The sequence below is a fragment of the Procambarus clarkii genome, chromosome 1 (assembly GCF_040958095.1).
Source record: "Procambarus clarkii isolate CNS0578487 chromosome 1, FALCON_Pclarkii_2.0, whole genome shotgun sequence".
NCBI classification, from domain to species: Eukaryota; Metazoa; Arthropoda; class Malacostraca; order Decapoda; family Cambaridae; genus Procambarus; species Procambarus clarkii.
The window spans coordinates 45,224,387-45,246,084 of record NC_091150.1 but is presented as its reverse complement, the minus strand read 5'-3'; the positions used below and the strand labels follow the sequence as shown (position 1 = coordinate 45,246,084).

General features: G+C 37.8%; 1 protein-coding gene across 2 annotated transcripts in view; it reads left to right on the top strand.

The window, feature by feature from the left end:
- Window positions 1-21,698, top strand: part of LOC123775184 (myosin phosphatase Rho interacting protein outspread) — a 96,750-nt gene that overhangs the window by 15,804 nt on the left and 59,248 nt on the right. For both annotated transcript variants that reach the window (XM_045770347.2, XM_069303666.1), the window contains exons 6-15: window positions 985-1,115; window positions 1,759-1,878; window positions 2,210-2,350; window positions 4,647-4,808; window positions 6,209-6,384; window positions 8,305-8,654; window positions 9,793-9,986; window positions 10,833-10,934; window positions 13,840-13,995; window positions 17,815-18,042. In XM_045770347.2, the coding sequence (XP_045626303.2) occupies window positions 985-1,115; window positions 1,759-1,878; window positions 2,210-2,350; window positions 4,647-4,808; window positions 6,209-6,384; window positions 8,305-8,654; window positions 9,793-9,986; window positions 10,833-10,934; window positions 13,840-13,995; window positions 17,815-18,042 (1,760 nt within the window). The remainder of the gene's footprint in view (window positions 1-984; window positions 1,116-1,758; window positions 1,879-2,209; window positions 2,351-4,646; window positions 4,809-6,208; window positions 6,385-8,304; window positions 8,655-9,792; window positions 9,987-10,832; window positions 10,935-13,839; window positions 13,996-17,814; window positions 18,043-21,698) is intronic.

Here is a 21,698-nt window from a genome sequence, read left to right as displayed (position 1 = left end):
ACATGAAGTGAGATGATGGTGGAGGCCATCAGTCATATACATTGTCTCTGATTACCGCCCTCATCTGTCTGTTAGAAAATTTTTCATCTATATCAGAAGTCTTCCGGTCCCAGCATGTCTCCCTCCAGCATGTTCCGGTTTCCAGAACAGTCTCTTATGTGGGACTCTGTCAAAAGTCTCTTTTTAGGTCTAACTAGACACAGTCAACCCAACCACCTCTTTCCTGTAGTATCTCTGTGGTCCTATCATAAAAATTAAGAAGAGTTGTTAAACAGGATCTTCCTGTTTAAAATCCATACTGTCTGTCTGTGTTATTATGTCATTACTCTCTAGGTGTTCGACCCATTTGGCTCGAACTATTTTTTTCTAGTGTTTTGATTACTACGCTTGTTAATGATACAGGTCTGTAATTTAGAGGTTCCTCTCAACTACCATTTTTATAGATTGGTAATATATTTGCCTTTTTCCATATGTCTGGTAAGATTCCTGTGCACAAGGATGTTTGGAATATTAATTGGAGTGATATGCTCAACTCATTTGCACATTCTCATAGCACCCAAGGTGAAAATCCATCAGGTCCAACCACTTTATTTCTTACTAGCCTCATGAGTAATTTTTTCACTTGGTCTCGAGATACCTCTAATGTATTCTATGGCGTGCTCTGGAATTGGTACAGTATTTGATCTGCGCGTGTGTGCATCCATGTTTAATTTTATATTAATTTTGCTTATGTTGTATAAATTATATCACTGAACATTTAAAAGCTGTACCAGTTGGTAGGTGAACTTTTAGTGGAAAGCTAGTGTTAATTACATTAAATTAATTTTTTTATTAATTTAAGCTGCATTTTATGTTATAGAAACAATCAGTGAAAATAATTATATTGACATCACAGCAATTTAGTCATTTACAAACTATTATCTTAAATGTGAGACCTGGTCATGGATTTTTTTATGAAATACTGTACTGATTTATTTACTATAGCAGGTGAGGTGACGAGACGGCAGCTCCTCACTGACTTGGAAGAAACCAAACGGGAGGAGAAGCTGAAAGATATTGCAGACTCCATCACAAGACTGAGAGGAAATTCATCTATTTCATACCTGAATTCCAAGGTTTGTTGACTACATAAATATAAATGTGTATGCTAAGTAATTTACCTGAGGATATTTTCCAGCTGAACCTGGAATACTATCTAGTCATTTATAGTAAGTAGGTGATTCCATGGGTTTATTACCATATGGGTGAAAAAGCATCATCTCCTTTTCTGTTCTACAGTTCAGCTTATTGATTCTAAAACTGTTGCCCATTGTGTAAGTTATATTAGAACTTTTAAAGAAATGGTTTAGATTATTATCTTCCAATTTTTTCATTTCTTTTAAGATATGAGATATTTTTTTTTTTTTTTTTTTTTTTTTTTTTTTACTGCAGCTGCTACTTGCAGAGCAGCTTTCAACAACCAGTGGATCATAATGCCTAGGTTCTTTTCTTTATCAATCTGCTGTATGGTCTTGAGAGACATGAACACTTTCTTAAATTTTATATGGAGGGTCTCTGTTAGTGTCTTCTTCTGCCTCCTCACGGTCAGCATGGCACTGAGCTCATTTGACCACTGTCCACTTATATGCAGGTACCAAGTGTGTGTGTGTGTGTATATGTATATGTACTATATATATATATATATATATATATAGCACATATACATATATTAAATTATATTACTGTATATTATTTATTTATTTTTCTTAAACTTTGCAGCCAGGAATAGGGGATGTAAAGCCCACACGAGAGTGTGACACTCAAGATGAAACAGAAGGTTCGCCAGATCTGTCAAAGACACCATCTCAAGATAAAACAGATTCTTCTCACCCAGACCATGTAAGACCTTATGTATTTATGTCTACTGTAATGTAAATGAGAAAATATTTTTCCTGAGCATCAGGCAAGACGGATAGATTGCTATATGACATGTAAAAAGTGCTTTTTTATCATATTGTATTAATATGAATAAAGCAAGCCCCTCTTATCTAAAAGTGCTGTATCATATGAAAATGGTCAAAGAGAATTTATAAGGTAGAAGAATGTACTGTAATCTAATTTTTATTTACATAAAGGTACTTGTGAAAATATTTGTAATTCCTATCATTTTTCAACACGAGTTACTGAAAACCAAATAGTCTAATACACACCTTTTCTCTCCGTCTGTTAGGTTCGAGGAGACCCAGATGGGTGTGGGTTAGAGGTGTCACCACCGTACACAGCTAGCCCAGATCTTCAGCGTGTAGACCTGCCAGCGGAGGACCTCCTGTACATCAAGAAGGGTTGGCTCATGAAACAATCTCTCAGCCAGGTAACTTGTACTCTTCATTAATTTTTTTTTTTTTAATGAAAGCACATTTATGATGAGTTGATAATCTTTTGTGTATGGTTTGCAGCGGCTTATTTATTTTTATGCAATGAAAATTTTTATGTTATACATTACTGTATATCTAAACTAACAGTAGACATGTACTGTATTAAAATGATTAACTAATGATATGTAGTTCTTATAAGAACTGTAGCAACTTCAATAACTCACTGCATGTTACAGTGTTTTGTTGACCTGGTAAAGTGTGTAACATCCAGTTGCTACCATGTGCTGCATCAGGCAATTACAGTATGTACTAATACCATAATTTTGTTTAGGGCAGATAACCTGTGGTGTTTTATCGGGTTTTCATCAGTAACAAAGCCAGCCTGTTGCTATTACATGTGTTGTGCTGCACTGGGTGTGTGTTGTGAAAGTCGCCTGATTGTCATTAACAGATTGCTTGTTTGTATATGTTGAGTGTCCAGCTCCGTCTGTCTTGGGCTCAAACTTTGTTGATGCTGGAGTGCATTTTTAATACCTGAGACCTTTGGTGGCTAATTCACAATGTGGCAATTCACTTTGTTCTCATTTATTTGTATCTGCAGGCATTTGTTATTCTTAATGTTGTTGAAATGCATTTGTGTGTGAGATTAACCTCATCTATACCTAAAAGAGAGAATGTCTGTCTCTGTCCAAAGCTGGAGGTCAGATGCTTGGGGCTAGCCTTGCCAAAAGTGTCAGGGAGAATGGTCTGTGGTACAGGACAGACATAGGCTAGTTGGGGATAGGTAAAAGTTAAATGCTTTTAGAAATATTAACAATTATAAACACCCCTAGGCCATTTTCACTGAGTCTTTCATGGAGTAAAGTGTGAAATATGGCATGCAATTAATGTGAAGTTGTTACTTAAAATAATCTAGAATGGATAAGGAAGAGAAGAGAAAGGGAAAGCAAAGCAGCTGAGATCCATACATTTGTTTCATTGCTTCTCGAGGGAAATGGATGCAAAGGGAAAGGGGGGAAGGACGAAGAGATAGCTAGATCATTAGCTAGATAGATAGGGAGAGTGTGAGTGAGATACAGGCAGATATAGGTAAAGAGTAAAGAAAGGTAGAGATGCAGACCCGGGCAGTGCTGGGTACCCCCTAGTTCAAAATAAAATGAGGTAAAACAGCCTTTTAACCTCCCTAGGTTTATGGTTAAGCTTTATAAAATACTCCCATCTCTTTCTAGTAACTTTTAGTTTAAATTGGTAATTTTCATATTCCTAGTAGATTTTATATTTGCTTAAGATGATTTATGATGCTTCAAAAAATCAAATATGATTGTCATCTATCTGGTCCTCTTGTTATATGTTGGGGCACATTCACTGTAATTATAGTATTTTAGAATCATTTACACAACTCCATACTCCAACCCATGCTCCAAAAATAAGAGTAATTATAGTAACCATTAGTGGAGTGTACAGAAATGTATTCTTGTACTCCAAAAAGTTTGTTTTGTACCATTGAAATACAGTATCAAAAAAGGCATGCCAAAACCTGGAAGAGTAACTACCTAACCTAACCTACCCTGTCCTAGGCCTTATATATTTCATCTTGCCCTAAGTTAGCACATACGTATGCTATGCTAGGCCTATGAGCTTTTTGGTTTGGTTGCTGCCTTCTGTCTTGATCTATATCAAATTAATAGAGCATAATTTTCTTTTTTGGGAGCAACAGACAATTTTTTTTTACATTCCAGCCATAGTTGCTATATTTACTCTCATTTGTAATTGATAGGCTACCGTACTCACATCTCATAAATACCTTTTCTGTTTGAATTGTAAAGTTCATCTTGAAGACTATGGATATCGTTAGTGTGGTTGTGCGTGTGTTGTCATGATTACATTCATTATCAGATGCTGGTGAAAGGAAGTGTCAAGTTTAGAGAGCTTTTACAACTAATTTTCACCACTGTGACCATCCAAACTGGTCTGTTTTTATTTGAATATTGTAACTTTTGCAACAAGATGTTTGTATGAGAATTAATTCTAGGTCTTATCGTTTTTTGGTTTTATTAGCATGTATATAATTAAATTTTGTTATATAAATACTTGGTCCTAAAATAAAGGCCTTAATACTGGAGTGCTCAAAAAAGGAGGAAATGCAGTAGTAATGCAGTTATAAGAGAAATATGTATGTCAGATTGAAAATAGGTATGGGAGTAATATGTCAGCCTATTGTGAGAGGGGTAATAGTGAGAGAGAGAGATGAACAGGTTGTAAAATTGCTGATGATGATGATATTTTCACTAGGACTGGAACAAATATTGGTTTGTGCTGCGAGGGACAGGCCTCATGTTCTACCGTGACCCCAGTGCTGAGGACAACGGGATTCTAGATGGTATCATTGATCTCAGTGTTGCAAAATCTATAGAGGAATGTGATGTGGCTCGAAACTACGGCTTCATGATTATGGTAAGTGCTACCAAGAGAACATGTCTTTTAAAGAGATTTAACTACATCTAGCATATTTCCCAAACCCTAGCCTTGAAATATAATTTTCAAAGGAAAAATGGCCCATATCAATGAACAAAAACTAGGGAATTTTAATTAAAATGAACCATAGAATTTGATTATAAACATGCTCAATGACTTTCACAAGACTCCATACTATTTCTTTTAATGCAGTGCCCATCTACAAAAATCATTAAAAACACAATTAGAGGCATATTAAGATTTGCCATTTGCCCAACAAAAAAGTTAAAACAAAATTTGCAACAAAAATTGTCAAACACCCAACTGGAAATTTTCCGAATTAAGGTTTGTTGAATAGAGGTTCCACCATATTTGTTAGACTTGCCCACTGGCCATTTATAACTGATAGATCTATAACATATAATAACAATAATATTAACAAAATCTGCTTTCAGACAACACTCGGCCCCCCTTGTCTAAATCCCTTAATATGCTAAACATAAACTCACTCCACACATTCTCTTGTGACAATTACATTTACAAAACCCTGTTCTTAAATGCAAATCCTGCTCTGAAACTCTCCCTGGACAGATGTAATAGGGCCCATTATCATCACACCAGTAATAAATATCTCTTTGATATCCCCAGAGTCAAACTTAATCTGCGTAAACACTTTATGCAAATAAAGGGACCTCGTCTATGGAACTCACTCCCTAATGAATTAAAAAACTGTCCAACTTTTGCCTCATTCAAAAACAAACCCAAAAAGTACCTAATTTCATCTTCATAGTTTCCTACCTTGTGCTTTAAAATTGCACTGTATCTAGTGCTACCCAATCCCCCAATCTTTATGTACCTAATCCAAACAACTTTACCATTATGATCATTGCTGTCATCTTACATGTGATATCAATATGCTGTATTGTGCCTATTAATCTCTGTTAAATTACCAGTCAAGCTGTCAATGCAATCAATCAGAGCTACCGATGTGCTTTAATATACCTACTAATCTCTCTCATCTCATTTTTTTCCTTGCAATGTACCAGTTATCACTTTATAATTTTTGCTAGAATTTACCTACTTAAAATTATCTGTTAGATTAAGGACCTGCCCAAAACGCTTGGCGTACTAGTGACTTTACAAGAATGTTAACACCATGCTATGTATCCTCACAAACCCAATGTACCTTCTTGTATATAAATAAATAAATAAATACTAAAGATAAACAAAAAATGAACCGGCTTTATTGAGCATAAAAGATTATGGCAATGTTTTGATGCTTTACTTCATCACGTAAGTTTCATATTACTTAATTCATCTAGAACAATTGACTCATTTTATAAGATAATCTGATATTTTCTCATCAGTAATTTATAATCTGATCTGTATTTTATTAACAGACTTGGGAAGAGAAGAAATATGTCTTCTCAGCTGTCACATCAGGCATCCGAGGTAACTGGGTGCAGGCTTTAAGAAATGCAGCGAATCTCAAGGAATCAAAGGACCGACCACTTACCCTTGGCGAGCAGATTGAGAGAGAGATTGTTGCTAAGAGAGACCGGCATAACTCACAAGGGTAAGCTTCAACACTGCTAAAAATACAGAATTATACATTTTAATAGGAAATGTGTCAACAAAATGGTAGATAAAAAAGTTGAAATGATAAGAGGAAGAGAAAATTATAAATAAGAGGAAGGAATTGTGTTAAACTTGTTGAGTTTGGAAGGAAATATGGTAAAGTGAGTAAAATAGGTACTGGGAAAACTTCTTTTCCATTGACTTGTATGTAAGGCTGCTCAGCGGTGGTCAGTATAATTTTGAATGAATAATGAATTTCAGCACGATTGTTAATACAATTTCTGTGAAGCAATATATGGGTTAAAGGTAAAGATGAGTATGTGGTATAAAGGGATGCACAGAGTAGTTGTGAAGCAGAATGGAATGCTTGAAAAGAATATACATGAATAATATTGCTGTATTAAAGTTTGTAGAATGAATTGTGCAGTTTATTGAAGTGCGCTGAAGGTCAGTGTTGAAAATTAAATACTTTTTCTCTATTATGTTTGTTAAAATGACTAAGAGAGGTAAGGAAATATTTATATTTGATACTAATACGCAAAATGGTGAGTTGAGAAAAAGTGAGTTTTTCACTTTCTAAATATTGTGAGGCACTGTTCATCTTGCTATCATGATGTAAGTAACGTGTTATGGGCCCCCTTTGTCATGGTAGCCATGTTAAAGTTATAAAGTAAATGTTTATTCACCTTTGTTACATTTGTGCCTAGTTAATTATAAATATTGTTTAACACTGTAAAGCCCCCCAGTAAGAGACGAGGTCTGGGGCTCGGGGAATCGACTCCCATAAATAATAATGAACCTGTGTTCAGGAATGATGAGCCTGCTCCGCACTGGTGTAACAATACACTACATAAAAGTTAACAGTAATTTATTCAAGTATAACTTCCCACTAGGACCGGGGAGCCGGTCGGCCGAGCGGACAGCACACTGGACTTGTGATCCTGTGGTCCCGGGTTCGATCCCAGGCGCCGGTGAGAAACAATGAGCAGAGTTTCCTTCACCCTATGCCCCTGTTACCTAGCAGTAAAATAGGTACCTGGGTGTTAGTCAGCCGTCACGGGCTGCTTCCTGGGGGTCGAGGCCTGGTCGAGGACCGGGCAGCGGGGACACTAAAGCCCCGAAATCATCAAGATAACCTCAAGATGTTGGTTGAAAGAAAAACTAGGACATTTAAGTCTTGTTGTATTCTCTGCTGAATATTTTGTTCATAGATAGGTTAGTAAGTGTATACCTGTCATATACCTGTTGATGATTCCAAAGATCAATGTCCCCTTGGCCCAGTCTATGACTAAGCCTCCTGGTTGATGGTTTGGTATTGTTTCTAATGAATTCATTTTGTTGGGGACAGGCAGCCTGTGAATGTACACACATTAGACTTGTATTGAGGTCCCTTCCCAAAGGTCAAACTACTGACCCTTCCTAGGACGCAACAACAGTTGATTTATTCCCTAGCAGTACCTATTTACTGCTAAGTGAATGGAGGCATTTGGTGAAACAAAAAATGCCCAATCATTTCTGTCTTGCCTGGAATTGAAACTCGAAATTCCCAGTTGTGAGTCAAGAAACGGGATAATAAAGAGTACGACGAAGATGAACAGAATTGGTAGTTCAGAGAATATTGGAATGCAGAAAACTTAATAGATTTAATATTTACAGAATAGGCTAAAAACTATGAATTTTTAAAAATTCAAGCTGGATTGAGAGAGTGGTGGATGTATGTGATGCTACAATACACATCATAGACAACATGGCAATTGAATTGGTGTAGCTGTCTATATCTTTGTTTTTCTAGTTATATCTGCTCTCCTATTTCTTACGAGCTAATGTCTCCTGATCCCCAAGAGAGTGAGAAATGGGATATTGATGGTTTAGCTTTTGCAGTTTCTGTAGCACATTGTGATTTAATTTTCCATTTCAGTTCAAATTTTGAGAGCATGGCAGCCGAGCGTGACCAGGGTAGCGATGTGCATAATGAGTCCATCTCATCGGTCAACAGCCGCTACGCATTTTCGTCTGATGACGAGTACCGAACTGCCTCAGAAACTTCTACTAGCAGCCACATCCAGACCAACGAGGATTACTTTGAGTGGGGTGAGAAGGATGGAAAATGTACCAAAACACTTCTCAGTGACTCCCATATCTCCCCAAATCCTGGTAGTCCACCCACCACTGCCAGTAGTAACTCGTGCAGCAATCTCAGTCTTGTTACCAGCCAGAGTCTTCCCAGCTCCCCACCTCTGCTCCGCACTCCTATCTCCAGGGTGAAAGGTGCATGTTTCTCCCTGTCTGAGCTTGTGCTTTTCAATTAATACTGTATATTGAGTGTCTCGATTCGTATTCTTGCTAAATTTTTGCTGAATGGCAAATGACAGTACAGTACATGTAATGTGTTAAAATTGTGTATAATTACACAATTGTTTCTTTTTCTTTAATAGAATAATTATAAATGTTCAAATAGAATAATCATAAATGTTCAAAGAGAATTGACTGTATTAAAAATTATGATAGTCAGATTTTATCGAGGGTATTGAAATATTTCTTTCCAGCAAAATTTCTCGTAGTATGTACAGTAATTCTAATTGTATTGATTAACCTCACTTGATTTAATACTAAACTGTGTCTATATATTTCCTCTATTTATGTTCTCTTACAGCATTTCTCCTGCATGTGTATACTGCACAACTTTGTACTCTAGTCCTTTACTTTCTATGAGCTCACTTATGCCTGCTTCACCTTGTGAACCAATAGGCACCTCCCTTGGCCACAAATCCTCTCCCCCACAACACAGGATTTCTGTGTCCATGTTCTTGAAATATCTGTAGTTTTAACCAATTGCCTGACAAGTCATTAGCTGCAATTTTGTATCTATTTATTTATGCTTTATTTATTTATTTATTTTGCTGTTGTATTTGAAGAGATCTTAAATTCTGACATACTGAAAGTTTAATTAATTGGAAGAATAATCACTGCAATACTGTACTGTATTGTTGCTGGAAGAAAATGAACTCTAAATCAACAAATGTCAATTTATGAAACCTGTACATCTTTTCTCAATCATGGGAGCTTAGTTTGCATTTATTACACAGTTTATGAGCTGCTAAGCACTATGAGGATGTCTGTAATGATGATACGCTTTGGACGAGAATGACCTCACAGCATTTAGAAGCTTATAAATTGTTGACTAAATATAGACTAAGCCATCATGATGGAGGAAAGACAAAGGTGAATCCTGGCCCCTGGACACACACAAATGTTCTCATTTTCCACATCTCTAATAAGCTGGAATATAATTTATTAAATAAATGTGTGATGTGTAGGGACATAATGCCATGATTTTATTTATGTTTTGTACTTAATTGGATGAATAATCATATGCACATTTTATATTACTTTTTTGATATGTCAGATCGTGCACGGTCACGATCAAACTCAAGATCCAGGTCTAGCAAGAGATCAAGATCATCTCCCCCATCCTCACGACGTAGTACCCGTGACGACTACCCATCTGTGGCCAAAGATGAATTGTCGGTGTCCTGCTTCTCCGAGTCTGGATCTATTCATTCCATCTCGGACTTGGTTGACAGGCAGCAACCAGAGAAAGTAAGTCATATATAGAGAATTTTGCCTTGAAGTATTTTTCCAGATTTGTAGTGCAGCATTGCTTCATTACTAAGAGAGGTCAGTGTATGGGTTAGTTCAGGGATATATTAGCAAATATAACATCTTATCCAACTCTTACACAATTTTTTATTTATTGGATAATGGAGATTATCCAATAAATAAAGACTTGCAATTTTCAATACATATATATTTTGGGAGTCTAGTGCTTCAGGTGCTAATATTTTTCTCTGTGACTTACAGTTGCATTCAGCATAATGGTGTAGTAATTAATTTGTTGTATCTGTGTCATGTGATGCTCTTCCATATGTCTTGGCTTACCATCCGTCTCATCATTGATTTCTTGCCGTCTCAAGTTGCAGACTTATCTGTTTCTCTGGTTTGTTGACAGCTGTTTCTTCACTAATTATATAATTATCTTAAAATAATTACACTTTTAAAACATGGCATTTTGGCCAACCCCAACTGGCCTTTGACAGCCACATATTTCACATATTTCATGAGTGAAAGTTGGTGAGCCCCAATCATCTGGCCTCCTACTTTGGATGGACAAACAGACATTCTATTTTATTGATACAGTATAGATAGCACTGTGCATCCCATAGTATACTTAGCATTGTGTAGTCTATAGTACAGTATTTTAGTCCATTATATATACAGTACATCACTGTAAGTAAGTTTAATAAGTAATAATATAAAGGTGAAGGTTAATTTTATTTACATAAGAGTAATGCTAGATTAATCACATAACAAGGTGATTACAAAATTGATCAAATAGATGATTCCTTTGTATGTGAACTGATATTGTAATGGAACTTGACATTACAGGAAGGTAGCATCACAACTTTAACGGGCTCTGGTGATGCTGTGTTGGTCGACCTCCTGGAGACGCAGGTAGAGAGTCTCAAGGCCAAACTGGAACAGACACAGGTGAGTTTTATTATGATGTATAGGTAGTGTTTGAGCCAGGAATAATTATTGGCAAATGTCAGAGTACAGTTTATGAAACCGAGTTATATGTTTGAAAAGATCAGAAGAGCAGAAGTTAAACTGTAACTTTTGGTCTCGCATATCACTAGAATTCTAAATTGATGATACTATCCTAGTCGTATACTGTACTTATAAAGTAGTTGCCTATAAAGGACCAGAAACTGTTGCGTTTCTAAGTTAAGGCTCCTTGGATGGTCCCTATACCAGAGCCCATATGGTTCATCCACTCGGGATTCGTATCACCCACTAGACTCTTGTCAACTTTGCCTCCTACTTTGTAAAGGAACACTTTAGATGGTCTTTTAACAAAATGAGAAGAAAGAGTGGTGACTAGCTTACAACACAATTATCCAAAACAAAGTTTAATACTATTAATACCCTCTGCAAGCAATACAAATAAATGCAACCAAGACTATTAATTGCTTGTTTTGCTACTTAATAATGGTAGATTATCCTGACCCCCACCAGTTGATAGCATCTGTTGTCACCACAAAGTCAGAGGAGCTGACAGTCCTCATTTTTGTCTGGCATTTCCCCTATGTTTGCAGTGATGTGTTTCCTAGGAGGATATTGTGTTGCCTCTCTTCCCCGTTCAGGGTGTTTTTGAGTTTTTCAATTCCTTCCTTGAGCATTTTGTTCTATATTTTGCACAGTCAATTTACCCCCAGTGCCAGCATCTACTTCAGCCCCATTCAGCTTTTGGTTTCCCAGCTTCCTCTAGTTTCTTCCCCTATCATCTCTCACAAGATCTTCATCTTTAGTTACTGCCGGTGTGAGCTCCAGTGGTATCTGAGCTTGTATTTCCAGCTAGGCTCTACCACTACCATTCCTCTTCACTTCAGAAGGTTCATCTGAAGATGGTCCAGAACATTTTTCCCCCCATCCCCCCTTCCTTCCTGGTTTAGAGGATTGTCAAATTGTTTTTCTTCCTTTAACTTAAACATGACCCATTTGGTGACTGTTTTAGAGTTTTCTCTGGTTGGATGAGGTTTTCCTCTTGTTTTTGTGCTCTGGATCTGAATCCCTGGATCCCCTGGTTTGGCCCTTCATTACCTTTGTGCTCCTTTGATCTATGTTATCCCTTGGGTCCTTGAGTATTTTCATTGCTCTCCCTGGTGCTTGCAGGCATTGAGATTTGGCTCTTTGGTCCTTTGGTAGTGAATTTCTCTAGGCTCTGGTGCCCCTATGACTGGTGCCTTTGGGTGACTGATGCCCACTGCTTTGGGCATTGCTGGTGGATTTTATTAAATATGTGTATATATATATACAACCCACCTGCTTCTAGCTGCTACGTGACTTAGTCCAGTTTTAGTGGCTTGGATTTGATAGCCCTGTTCTTTCTCCCACCTGTGATCAGAGATCTTGTCCCATTGATTTGTATGGGGCTTCTTTTGGGTGCCTGGTTGTTGGGTTCCCTAGGGTCAGTACTCTACTTCTTCCTGTGGCTCAGGCTGGCTTTGTTCACTGGATTACTCACTGGATTGCTTCCTTATATGCTTGGTTCTTTCTGGGATATTTGTAGCCTTGCATGTAATATGAAGTTTGCTCAGGGATCCTCTGATTGACATTAGCTCAGAAATGTGTTGTTAATTGTGATGGATTCTCTTGTCCATCACTACCATCACCTCCACCATTTTGAGCTAGTCCCTAGAATTGTAATAACTATTGCTTACAAAGGGTGTTGAGGGTTTTGATTCCTCATTTATATTATTCCAAACTGGTGACTCAAGTTAGACTCGACACTCTCCCTTCTCTAATTTCATCCTGAGACCATCTGAAATATTCCCTGTTATTGTGTGGGACAATGTGAAGAAGAGCCTGGACTATAAGCTCTGGCTCTAGGAAGCAATGAGGGACCAGCTTAGAAAGAAGTACATCATTACTCTTCGCTTCCATATTTGATTAATTTTGAAACCTTTTTATTAATGTGTTAAACAGTGTAGCTAGTTTTGTATATTTAAAATTATAACTAGTATACCCTGATATGGTCATAACTTTGCTCGTCTGTGATAACATTCTTGTTATATCTCCTAATGCATTAAATAATTACTGTACATAAAAAATGTAAATATTTCAACAGTTTTATACTGCCTTTGCTTGACTCTGGACTGTAGAAACTGACTTGTAGACTTATGGATTACTGATCTGAAGTGCCTAGTACCTCTAGTTATCTCAAGTTCAGCTTAGCTATTTTCTTTTTATCATTGTAATTAGTAAAAATAATAATAATATTATTATGATTATTGACATTTTCTATTCATTAGGACTTTGTAAAATATTTAGGGTGTTGGATACTATCTGAACCTGTCATCAGTTTCTTTTGCCTGAAGAGTTTCTTATCGATTTATACCATAATCGATATGTGACTTGTTTTTGTGTTTGTAGTCTGGTGGTAATGCAAGATATTTAATAGCTGGCCTATAGTTCCTGAATCCATACTGTAATACCAGGTAGTGATATTCATTAGCACTGCCTGAAACACTTGCTTATGGCTATGGCTATATGTGTTGGTCTCAAGAAGTGTTGCTGTTAGCATATTCCACATGTGGAATGTAGTAGAATATGATAGAAAAAGGAATCGTACTTATGCAGTCATCTAATGCAAGGCAGATAGGTAGGTATATTGGCAAAATATACAAGAATTATTGTATTTAATTAGTAGCATTCATACATAGTTTATACGTAAGGGAATTATGAAATGTAAGTAGCTATGGTTAATAGGTCATATACCTACAATACTTGCCTTGCACTGTAAATATCAGTTGATCCTCCAAAAAGTGATAAGTGCACGTTTCCAAAGTGATGATACTGACTGAAGACTGTTATCATGTGGTGCATTAATCAGGCTGACTATCTGGAGCTGCACAAAGAGAATTCTGGCCTGAAGACTCGTCTGCGTGGTGGCAGAGGAGCCGCTCACTCCAACACTGCCACCGGCGCCCACCATCACCACCACCACCTCCACCATCTCAGCCAGTCTGACTTTGACCTGCTTCACCAGGTACTAGGCATTGTCAATCTCCAGGAAGGTCAGACATGTTAGAAAACAAATTTGGAAACTTGGAAGAATAGACTTACTATCGTATAGGCTCTGTAACTGTGTAAACTGAAAATCTTGGAATTTGAGGTTATAGTGACTGGCCTGTATTATAGAATTAATGTGTCCAAGTTTTGAAATTATGTTTCTAATTTTTATAACTGATTTCTCCTTGGTCAAGGAATGGGGCCTAGCATGCAGGATGCAGCACCTATGGATAACAGTTATTGATGGTTGAGGGAATTTAACAGCAGATGACAGTTTCTTTCATTGGTTGTCACGAGACCAATTTCTCATTCTGGCTAACATTGGGCTGTTATGTAACAAAATGTACACAACAAATCAACTTGCAGCATAATGTGAAAAGTTTGTACTTGTGTTTATCTGCATAGATCCTCAGTTGTGGAACAAAGTAGACTGAAATTCCTAAGAGTACAAACTTGTTCACTTTAAAATTGGAGTTATTCCATCACCAATCATTGGAATACACCAAGATATGTTGTTACAACACTGAAGAGTGGGTGATTTGTCTCTCTCCTTTACATGGAACACGACTCATTTTGAAGACTGACTCATGGCTCGAGTTGCCAATGTTTGGCCTACTTCTGGTCTATCTTTTTCAAATGGCACAATATTCTTCAAGCACCTTATTTTGCATGGTATTTAAATTTGGAAGCCATAGTTAAGGTCACATGAACAGCACTGACTTCTCTGTCTAGATTGTGATTGAATATAAAAGAGAAAATCATTTACAGTCAAACACAGATATAAATGTATTGAAAATGGAGAAGACTTCACAACTATTTCTACAGTATTTAAAGGCAGTAAACAGCAGTCACATACCTATTATTGAACAGTGTAACGACCAAAAATTACATCAGTAGTTGTAACCTGACTAGATCTTCAGAATTGACTAGAATTTATTTTCCCCAGACTATAGTTTTACACAAGACTAACCTAATAATATAAATTATTGCCATCTTATATGTCACATATGTAGTGTGGGCATAAACAAGTGGTTATTCCATGTGTGGATACTTAACTTCTAACACACCTATTTGTGATCATTGCCTTGTGTCTCATAAAACTAGTTTCTGTGAAGCAAATCAAATGGTTATTGGAGTATGCCCGTCAACTGGTCCCATGCACTGGTCTCATGCACGACAGCACATTCCCCAGTTCTCTGGACACACTTTCCCTGATACGCAAGCTCACACCTCTCCTGGTACCCAAGCTCACACCTCTCCTGGTACCCAAGCTCACACCTCTCCTGGTACCCAAGCTCACACCTCTCCAGGTTGACCAAACCACACAATAGAAAGTAAAGGGACGACGACATTTTGGTCCGTCCTGCACCATTCTCAAGTCGATTGCCATTCTCTCACAATCGACTTGAGAATGGTCCAGGACGGACTGAAATGTCGTCGTCCTTTTACTTTCTAGTGTGTGGTTTGGTCAACATATTTCAGCCACGTTATTGTGACTTCTCATCTGCACTTCTCCTGGTACCCAAGTTTGAACATTTCATTATACCCTTCCTGTGTTATTTCATATTCATATTTTCCACAATACCCAGGGTTATACTGCATCTTCCATGATACCCAAATTCGTAAGTTCCTTATATTTGTGTTGCATTCAAGGCAGCAGTGAGTCAATTTTTTTTTTTTTTTAGTATTATCTGGATTTGCTTTCTAACTTTGAAGAACTTGATCTTCAAGATTAGACCATTGTATTAATCAGATGGTATTTTTTTCCCTCATAAATTGGAATGTTTTTGACAGATATCCAATAACTAAGCTTCTGTAAGATTGTTTCACAATTACTGCAAGTTCTTAATTTAAATTTAACTCGTTTTGTGTGTTTGATAAACTGTTAGCATAGTTGTAATAATGATGATCCTTGGGCATCTGATTCTTCTTGCCACAGTGTCCGATGTTTGCAAGCTTTGGAAGCCTAGTTTTGTGTCACTGGAGCTTCTTTATCTAAATGGATTGTTGTTCAGTATTGATAAAATCTGTCTGGCTAGGTTTTATTTTTAATTTGTGTTGCTAGGCATATTGCCAGTTGAGGCTAACAAGCTGTGTCTGTTCTGATGGGAAGGGGGAAGGGGGTAAATACAGAAGATGTTCTCTTAAAATGGTTGTTCATAAGGCATGAGAACTAACTGGGCCCTTTGCTCATTCGTCATGGCAAGCATTCAGTTGCCTGAAACTGTTTAGAAGGGAAGGGAATTGCCAGGATAAAGCGCCAAGCCATTACGACTATATAGCACTTCGAAGGGGTCCAGGATAAGGTTTTTGGGATGGGACAGGGGGAAGGAATGGTTTAGCGAGAACAGTGGCAGCATCAGAAGGCATTACATCTAGATATTTAGGCAGGAGAGGTTGTAAGTGTGTGCATACATCTAGGCCTCTTGCATGGTACCATATCTATTCACAGGGACATTAGAAAGAACTTTTTCAGTGTCAGAGTAGTTAACAGGTGGAATGCATTAGGCAGTGTTGTGGTGGAGACTGACTCCATACACAGTTTTAAATGAAGATATGATAGAGCCCAGTAGGCTCAGGAATCTGTACATCAGTTGATTGACAGCTGAGAGGCAGGACCAAAGAGCTGAAGCTCAACCCTTACAAGTACAACTAGGTAGTACAGAGCAATATAATCTATACATAAAAAATTATTGTTTTATCTCACTGGGATATTCAGCCAAACCCCAATAATCTTTGCTCCATGTATTCAAGTCAAGTATGTGCTTGTGTATTTTTATAAGGATGCTCTGATCCTGCTTTTGTGTTGAGATTTTAAAATAAAATCACTTACTTGGGAAGGCTTTATAATTTAGTTGTTAGACAACATGATGGAGTGATAGACGGCCGACAGGCCTTAATAAAAACACCTCTACTGGTTGGTGGGAGGATAAAGACTTAGGGTATTGGGACAGGGGGGCCTTTGTTGAAGAAAGTTATATGTAGAGGGATTAAACCTCGGCTTTGGCCTGTCTGCTTCATTTTCAGTGTGCAAAAATGAATGCAATTGTGACTGCTGTGCTTCATGTACCTCATCAGGTCTTTGTAAATCTTATAAGTAAATATTCTAAATACAGTATTGACTGTCACACATCAGTCTTGTTCATCCACCACCAGTTGCACACTGTTTTGTCCCCTCTGTGAAAGTACAGTGTGTATCCCGGCAGCAGGTTATCACTTAAGTTATGTGGTGGCCTTTAACGTGTGGCCAGTGCATATTTGTATTGTGTTTTTCTTTTATTGTGCGTGTCATTTTTTAATTTAAAGGAATGAAGGTCCAGAGTTATTCTCTAAAATAGATATAAGGCATTGCTCACAAATGGGTATCTTTATTCAAGCAACAATACTTGCATTTTAAAACCACCATTCTAGTGAGAACTAACAAAATAATTCATATTAACCTACAACTTTAACAAACATAATATTTAACCCCTTATCAGTATAATTATGCTGCAAAATGTATTAAGTACAGTAGCACTGTTTTAGGAGGTGCATTATAAAAGTTAATTATTTAATGATTGATTATATGGAATTTTAAACAAAATTATTTATGGTATTAAGTAATAGCTTGCAATAGCTACGTAAGCTTGTATGGCTGCAGGAGTTTAAAACAAATAAAGTTACTGTAAAAGTTTTTCCACAGTTACAAAAGCTATAAACATTTTAAAACATCTGTAAAAACAAAACCTTACTTGCTTGGAAATTTAGATATTGAGTGTTGAGCATCGCGGTAGCATTGGCATCTTTTCCCTTGCAGTCTCCTTCTAGTAGGTCAAGAGCAAAGCTTGAGCTTAGTCTTGCCGAAGCTCGCGAGACCATAGCTTCCCTTACGGCCGACCTAACCCAACTACGCAAAAAGTTGGATGTATGTGAGGGTGATCTGGACAGGTCAGAGAGGGAGGTTGATAAGCTGAGACGTGACAAGGAGGAGATGACCTCGGATACGTACAACCTGAGGCATCGTGTGGCCAGTCTTGAGATGCAGGTAAATAATGACTTGAAAAGGGGGGATCTCAAGCATTGGTTGGCCTTCCCTAAGGTATTCTTTGATAATTTTAGTCAATTTGTACTGTAAGTTTGACAGTTTTGGCAACACAAATAATTTAAGAACATTCAAATTGATGAATAGAGTAAATGGTTTGGAAGTAAGTAGAGTTTGATGTGCAGCTTCATTTCAGTAAGCTAGATATGAAGTTAAGCTATTTTCATGTACCTTTTCCATTTCATTTACAAATGGTTATACTGTATTTGAAATAAAGCTGATACTTCTGTAGATAAATTGATTGCATTAAACAGTGTTCTCTTGTATATATAAACAATTCTTTATAATAACTATGCATTTTTTAACCAAGTTGAATATGTTCTGTACAGTACTTCAAATTTAATTCAGAATTGTATTTAACAATAGTTGTACATTTATAATTACTGTAGCTTAGTGTAAAAAATCACTATACATAAAATGCCCAACCTCCAGTAATGATAATACAGCAATTATTTACTCAAACATACATTAACTGTTGGACCCCAACAAGTTCAAGTTTTGTATTATTGAATTAACCAAAATGCCATACTGTACTAAGAGAATGAAAATGTTGCTAAAGAATCTAATCTGTCCAGGGAATTCTAGGCCTAATGTATGCTATCTGAGGCCTAATATACTACACATATGTGCTAATCTAAGCATAGGGAAGTTGTGCAGTTAAGCAGGGTGATATTTGAGATGAGGGCAGTATGGGAAACTTTTCAAACATCTTTGTACATAATACTGTTACTAGGAAGCATAGGAATATATCATCCAGCTAAAGTTTGTAGTAAAAAATTCAAATCATTCACACTTAAACTTAAATGGCTCCACTCTGAATACTCCCCAGTGGTTCTTTGTCTAAATTGTGAGGATTTGCTTTGGGGTCTTCCTTTGAGGGGCTGGACTCTGCAAGTAGCTTGTATTCTGGCTACTTGGGGTTTGGCTTTGCTTGCGACTCATGTTCGGAGGCATTTCTGGCATTCTCATGGTAGGTCTCGTTTCTGTCTTTTCACCATAGCCGACATGTCATTCCATTGAATTTGTAAGACATTTGTTTGCCCCATTGTTGATTCCTTTGCGTCAATGTGGAACCAGCGACTTTCAGTTTATATGACTTCATTCCCTGATAGTGAGACTCTTGTTGTAGATGCCTTTTGGTTTGACTGGGGTCCGTGGGGATTTCTCTCTCTCTTCCCTCCAGTTTGGTTGGTATTCCAGGTTCTCTTCAGACTAGAGACATTCTCCAACAGGGTTCTCCTATTGACTTTTTTTTTTTTTTTGGCCGGCCTACCTACCTTGTGGAATTTCTGAGGATCAACGGACCTGTGGCCTAGTCTCTGACCAGGCCTCCCTGGTCGGAGGGAGGCCTTGCTGTAGTTTCCTGCTCTTTGGGCTTATTGTTCAAACTTAACATTTTCTATGGTTCTGGCTCTGCCCGTTTTGGCATATTGGCCAGAGATGTTTCGCAATGGTTCAAGGCTCTCCAGCGATCTGCAGGTTTCGAATTTTTGACACATGCCGTTCTTTGTATGGTTTGCAGGTGGCTAGTCTTTTGGTGTTTCGCTTGCAGCTGTCGTTGAGGCAATGGTACGAGGTTTGTTGGTTTCCTTCCTTCCTATTTCTCATGCCAAATACTCACCTTGTATCATTTGACCTTGGCAGAGCCACTGTTGTTGGTGTTATCACTTAGCTGTTGACGTTTTGTCAGCCCTGTTTCACTGGATGTCTCGGGCATTTTTTGTTTTCACCTCTGAACTGCTCATGCTCCTCCTAAACCTTCTCGGTTTTTAGATGGAGATTTTCTCTCCTCTCTCTGGTTTTCTGTTGCCTCTTCAGTCCAGGTTTGTTTCCTCAAGGCAACAAACTTTTGTTGGCCCTCACTTCTGGTTGTATGGTTGGGAAACTTCATGCTTTCCTCTGGAAGTAGGAGTTTTGTTCTTTTGTCCCTGGATGTTGGTTTCTTGACTTACGGTCCTATCCTTTCTGCTTAAGTACGAGACATCTGGTTTCTGGAATAGTCCCTTGGTGATTGATGTTTGGTTGGTTCAGCTGGAGATGTATCATTGGACATTTGCTGTTACCTTTGCACCACTGTGTGTGTAATTACCTAAGTGTAATTACCTAAGTGTAGTTACAGGATGAGAGCTGCTCTCGTGGTGTCCCGTGTACCCAGCACTCTTTGTCATATAACGCTTTGAAGCTACTGATGGTTTTGGCCTCCACCACCACCTCACCTAACTTGTTCCAACCGTCTACCACTCTGTTTACAAAAGAGAATTTCTTATATTTCTCCTGCAGCTTTGTTTTGTTAGTTTAAATCTATGACCTCTTGTTCTTGAAGTTCCAGGTCTCAGGAATTCTTCCCTCTCAATTTTATCGATTCCTGTTACTATTTTGTACGTAGTGATCATATCGCCTCTGTTTCTTCTATCTTCTAGTTTTTGCATATTTAATGCCTCTAACCTCTCCTTGTAGCTCTTGTCCTTCAGTTCTGGGAGCCACTTGGTGGCATGTCTTTGCACCTTTTCCAGTTTGTTTATGTGCTTCTTAAGATATGGGCACCATACAACCGCTGCATATTCCAGCTTTGGTTTAACAAAAGTCGTGAAAATTTTTTTAGTACTTCACCATCCATGTATTTAAAAGCAATTCTGAAGTTAGAAAGTGTAGCATAGGCTCCTTGCACAATGTTCTTAATGTGGTTCTCAGGTGACATTTTTCTATCTAGAACCACCCCTAGATCCCTTTGTCAGAATTCTTTAAAGATTTCTCACATAATTTATAGGTTGTGTGGGATTTATGTTCTCCTATTCCACATTCCATAACATGGCATTTATTCACATTAAATTCCATTTGCCAAGTGGTGCTCCATATACTTATTTTGTCCGGGTCTTCTTGAAGAGCATGACAATCTTCTAGGTTTCTTATCTTCTCTATTATCTTAGCATCATCAGCAAACATGTTCATATATTTCTTTATTCCATCTGGTAGATCATTTATGTAGACAATGAACATTACCGGTGCAAGAACTGAACCCTGTGGTACTCCACTTGTGACATTCCTCCAATCCTATACATTGCCTCTGATTACAGCCCTCATTTTTCTATCAGTTAAGAAATTTTTCATTCATGCTAGAAGCTTACCTGTCACCCCTCCAATATGTTCCAGTTTCCAGAACAACCTCTTATGTGGAACTCTGTCACATGTGTGACAGAAACCTGTATGGAACTTGTGTGTATATTGGGGAGGATGCTCTGTACCTCTGGTGTCCCAAGTTTCTTGTTCCAGGGCCATGGAGCAAGTTATCTGCAGGTTGTCTGTCTAAGGTTGTCTGTAATCTCATCAAATTTAGCAAGCCTGTAGTCTACCCTTGGGCCCATGATGTTTGTTTGTGGCTCTGTCCACTTTTTTTTATGACCTGGGTGGATATTTTGGTTCAGGGGTTTTGGTGGTCTAACAGCATGCTGAGAGTTTGTTCCTTGGTGAATGTACTTTGTCCGTGCTAGGCATATGTGGGTTTATGTCGCTTCAGGTAGCGACATAAAGCCACCACCGGACTTAGCCACATAATCCCCCCCCCCAGCCTAGCCAACCAAGCAGCAACCAACGGACCCTTC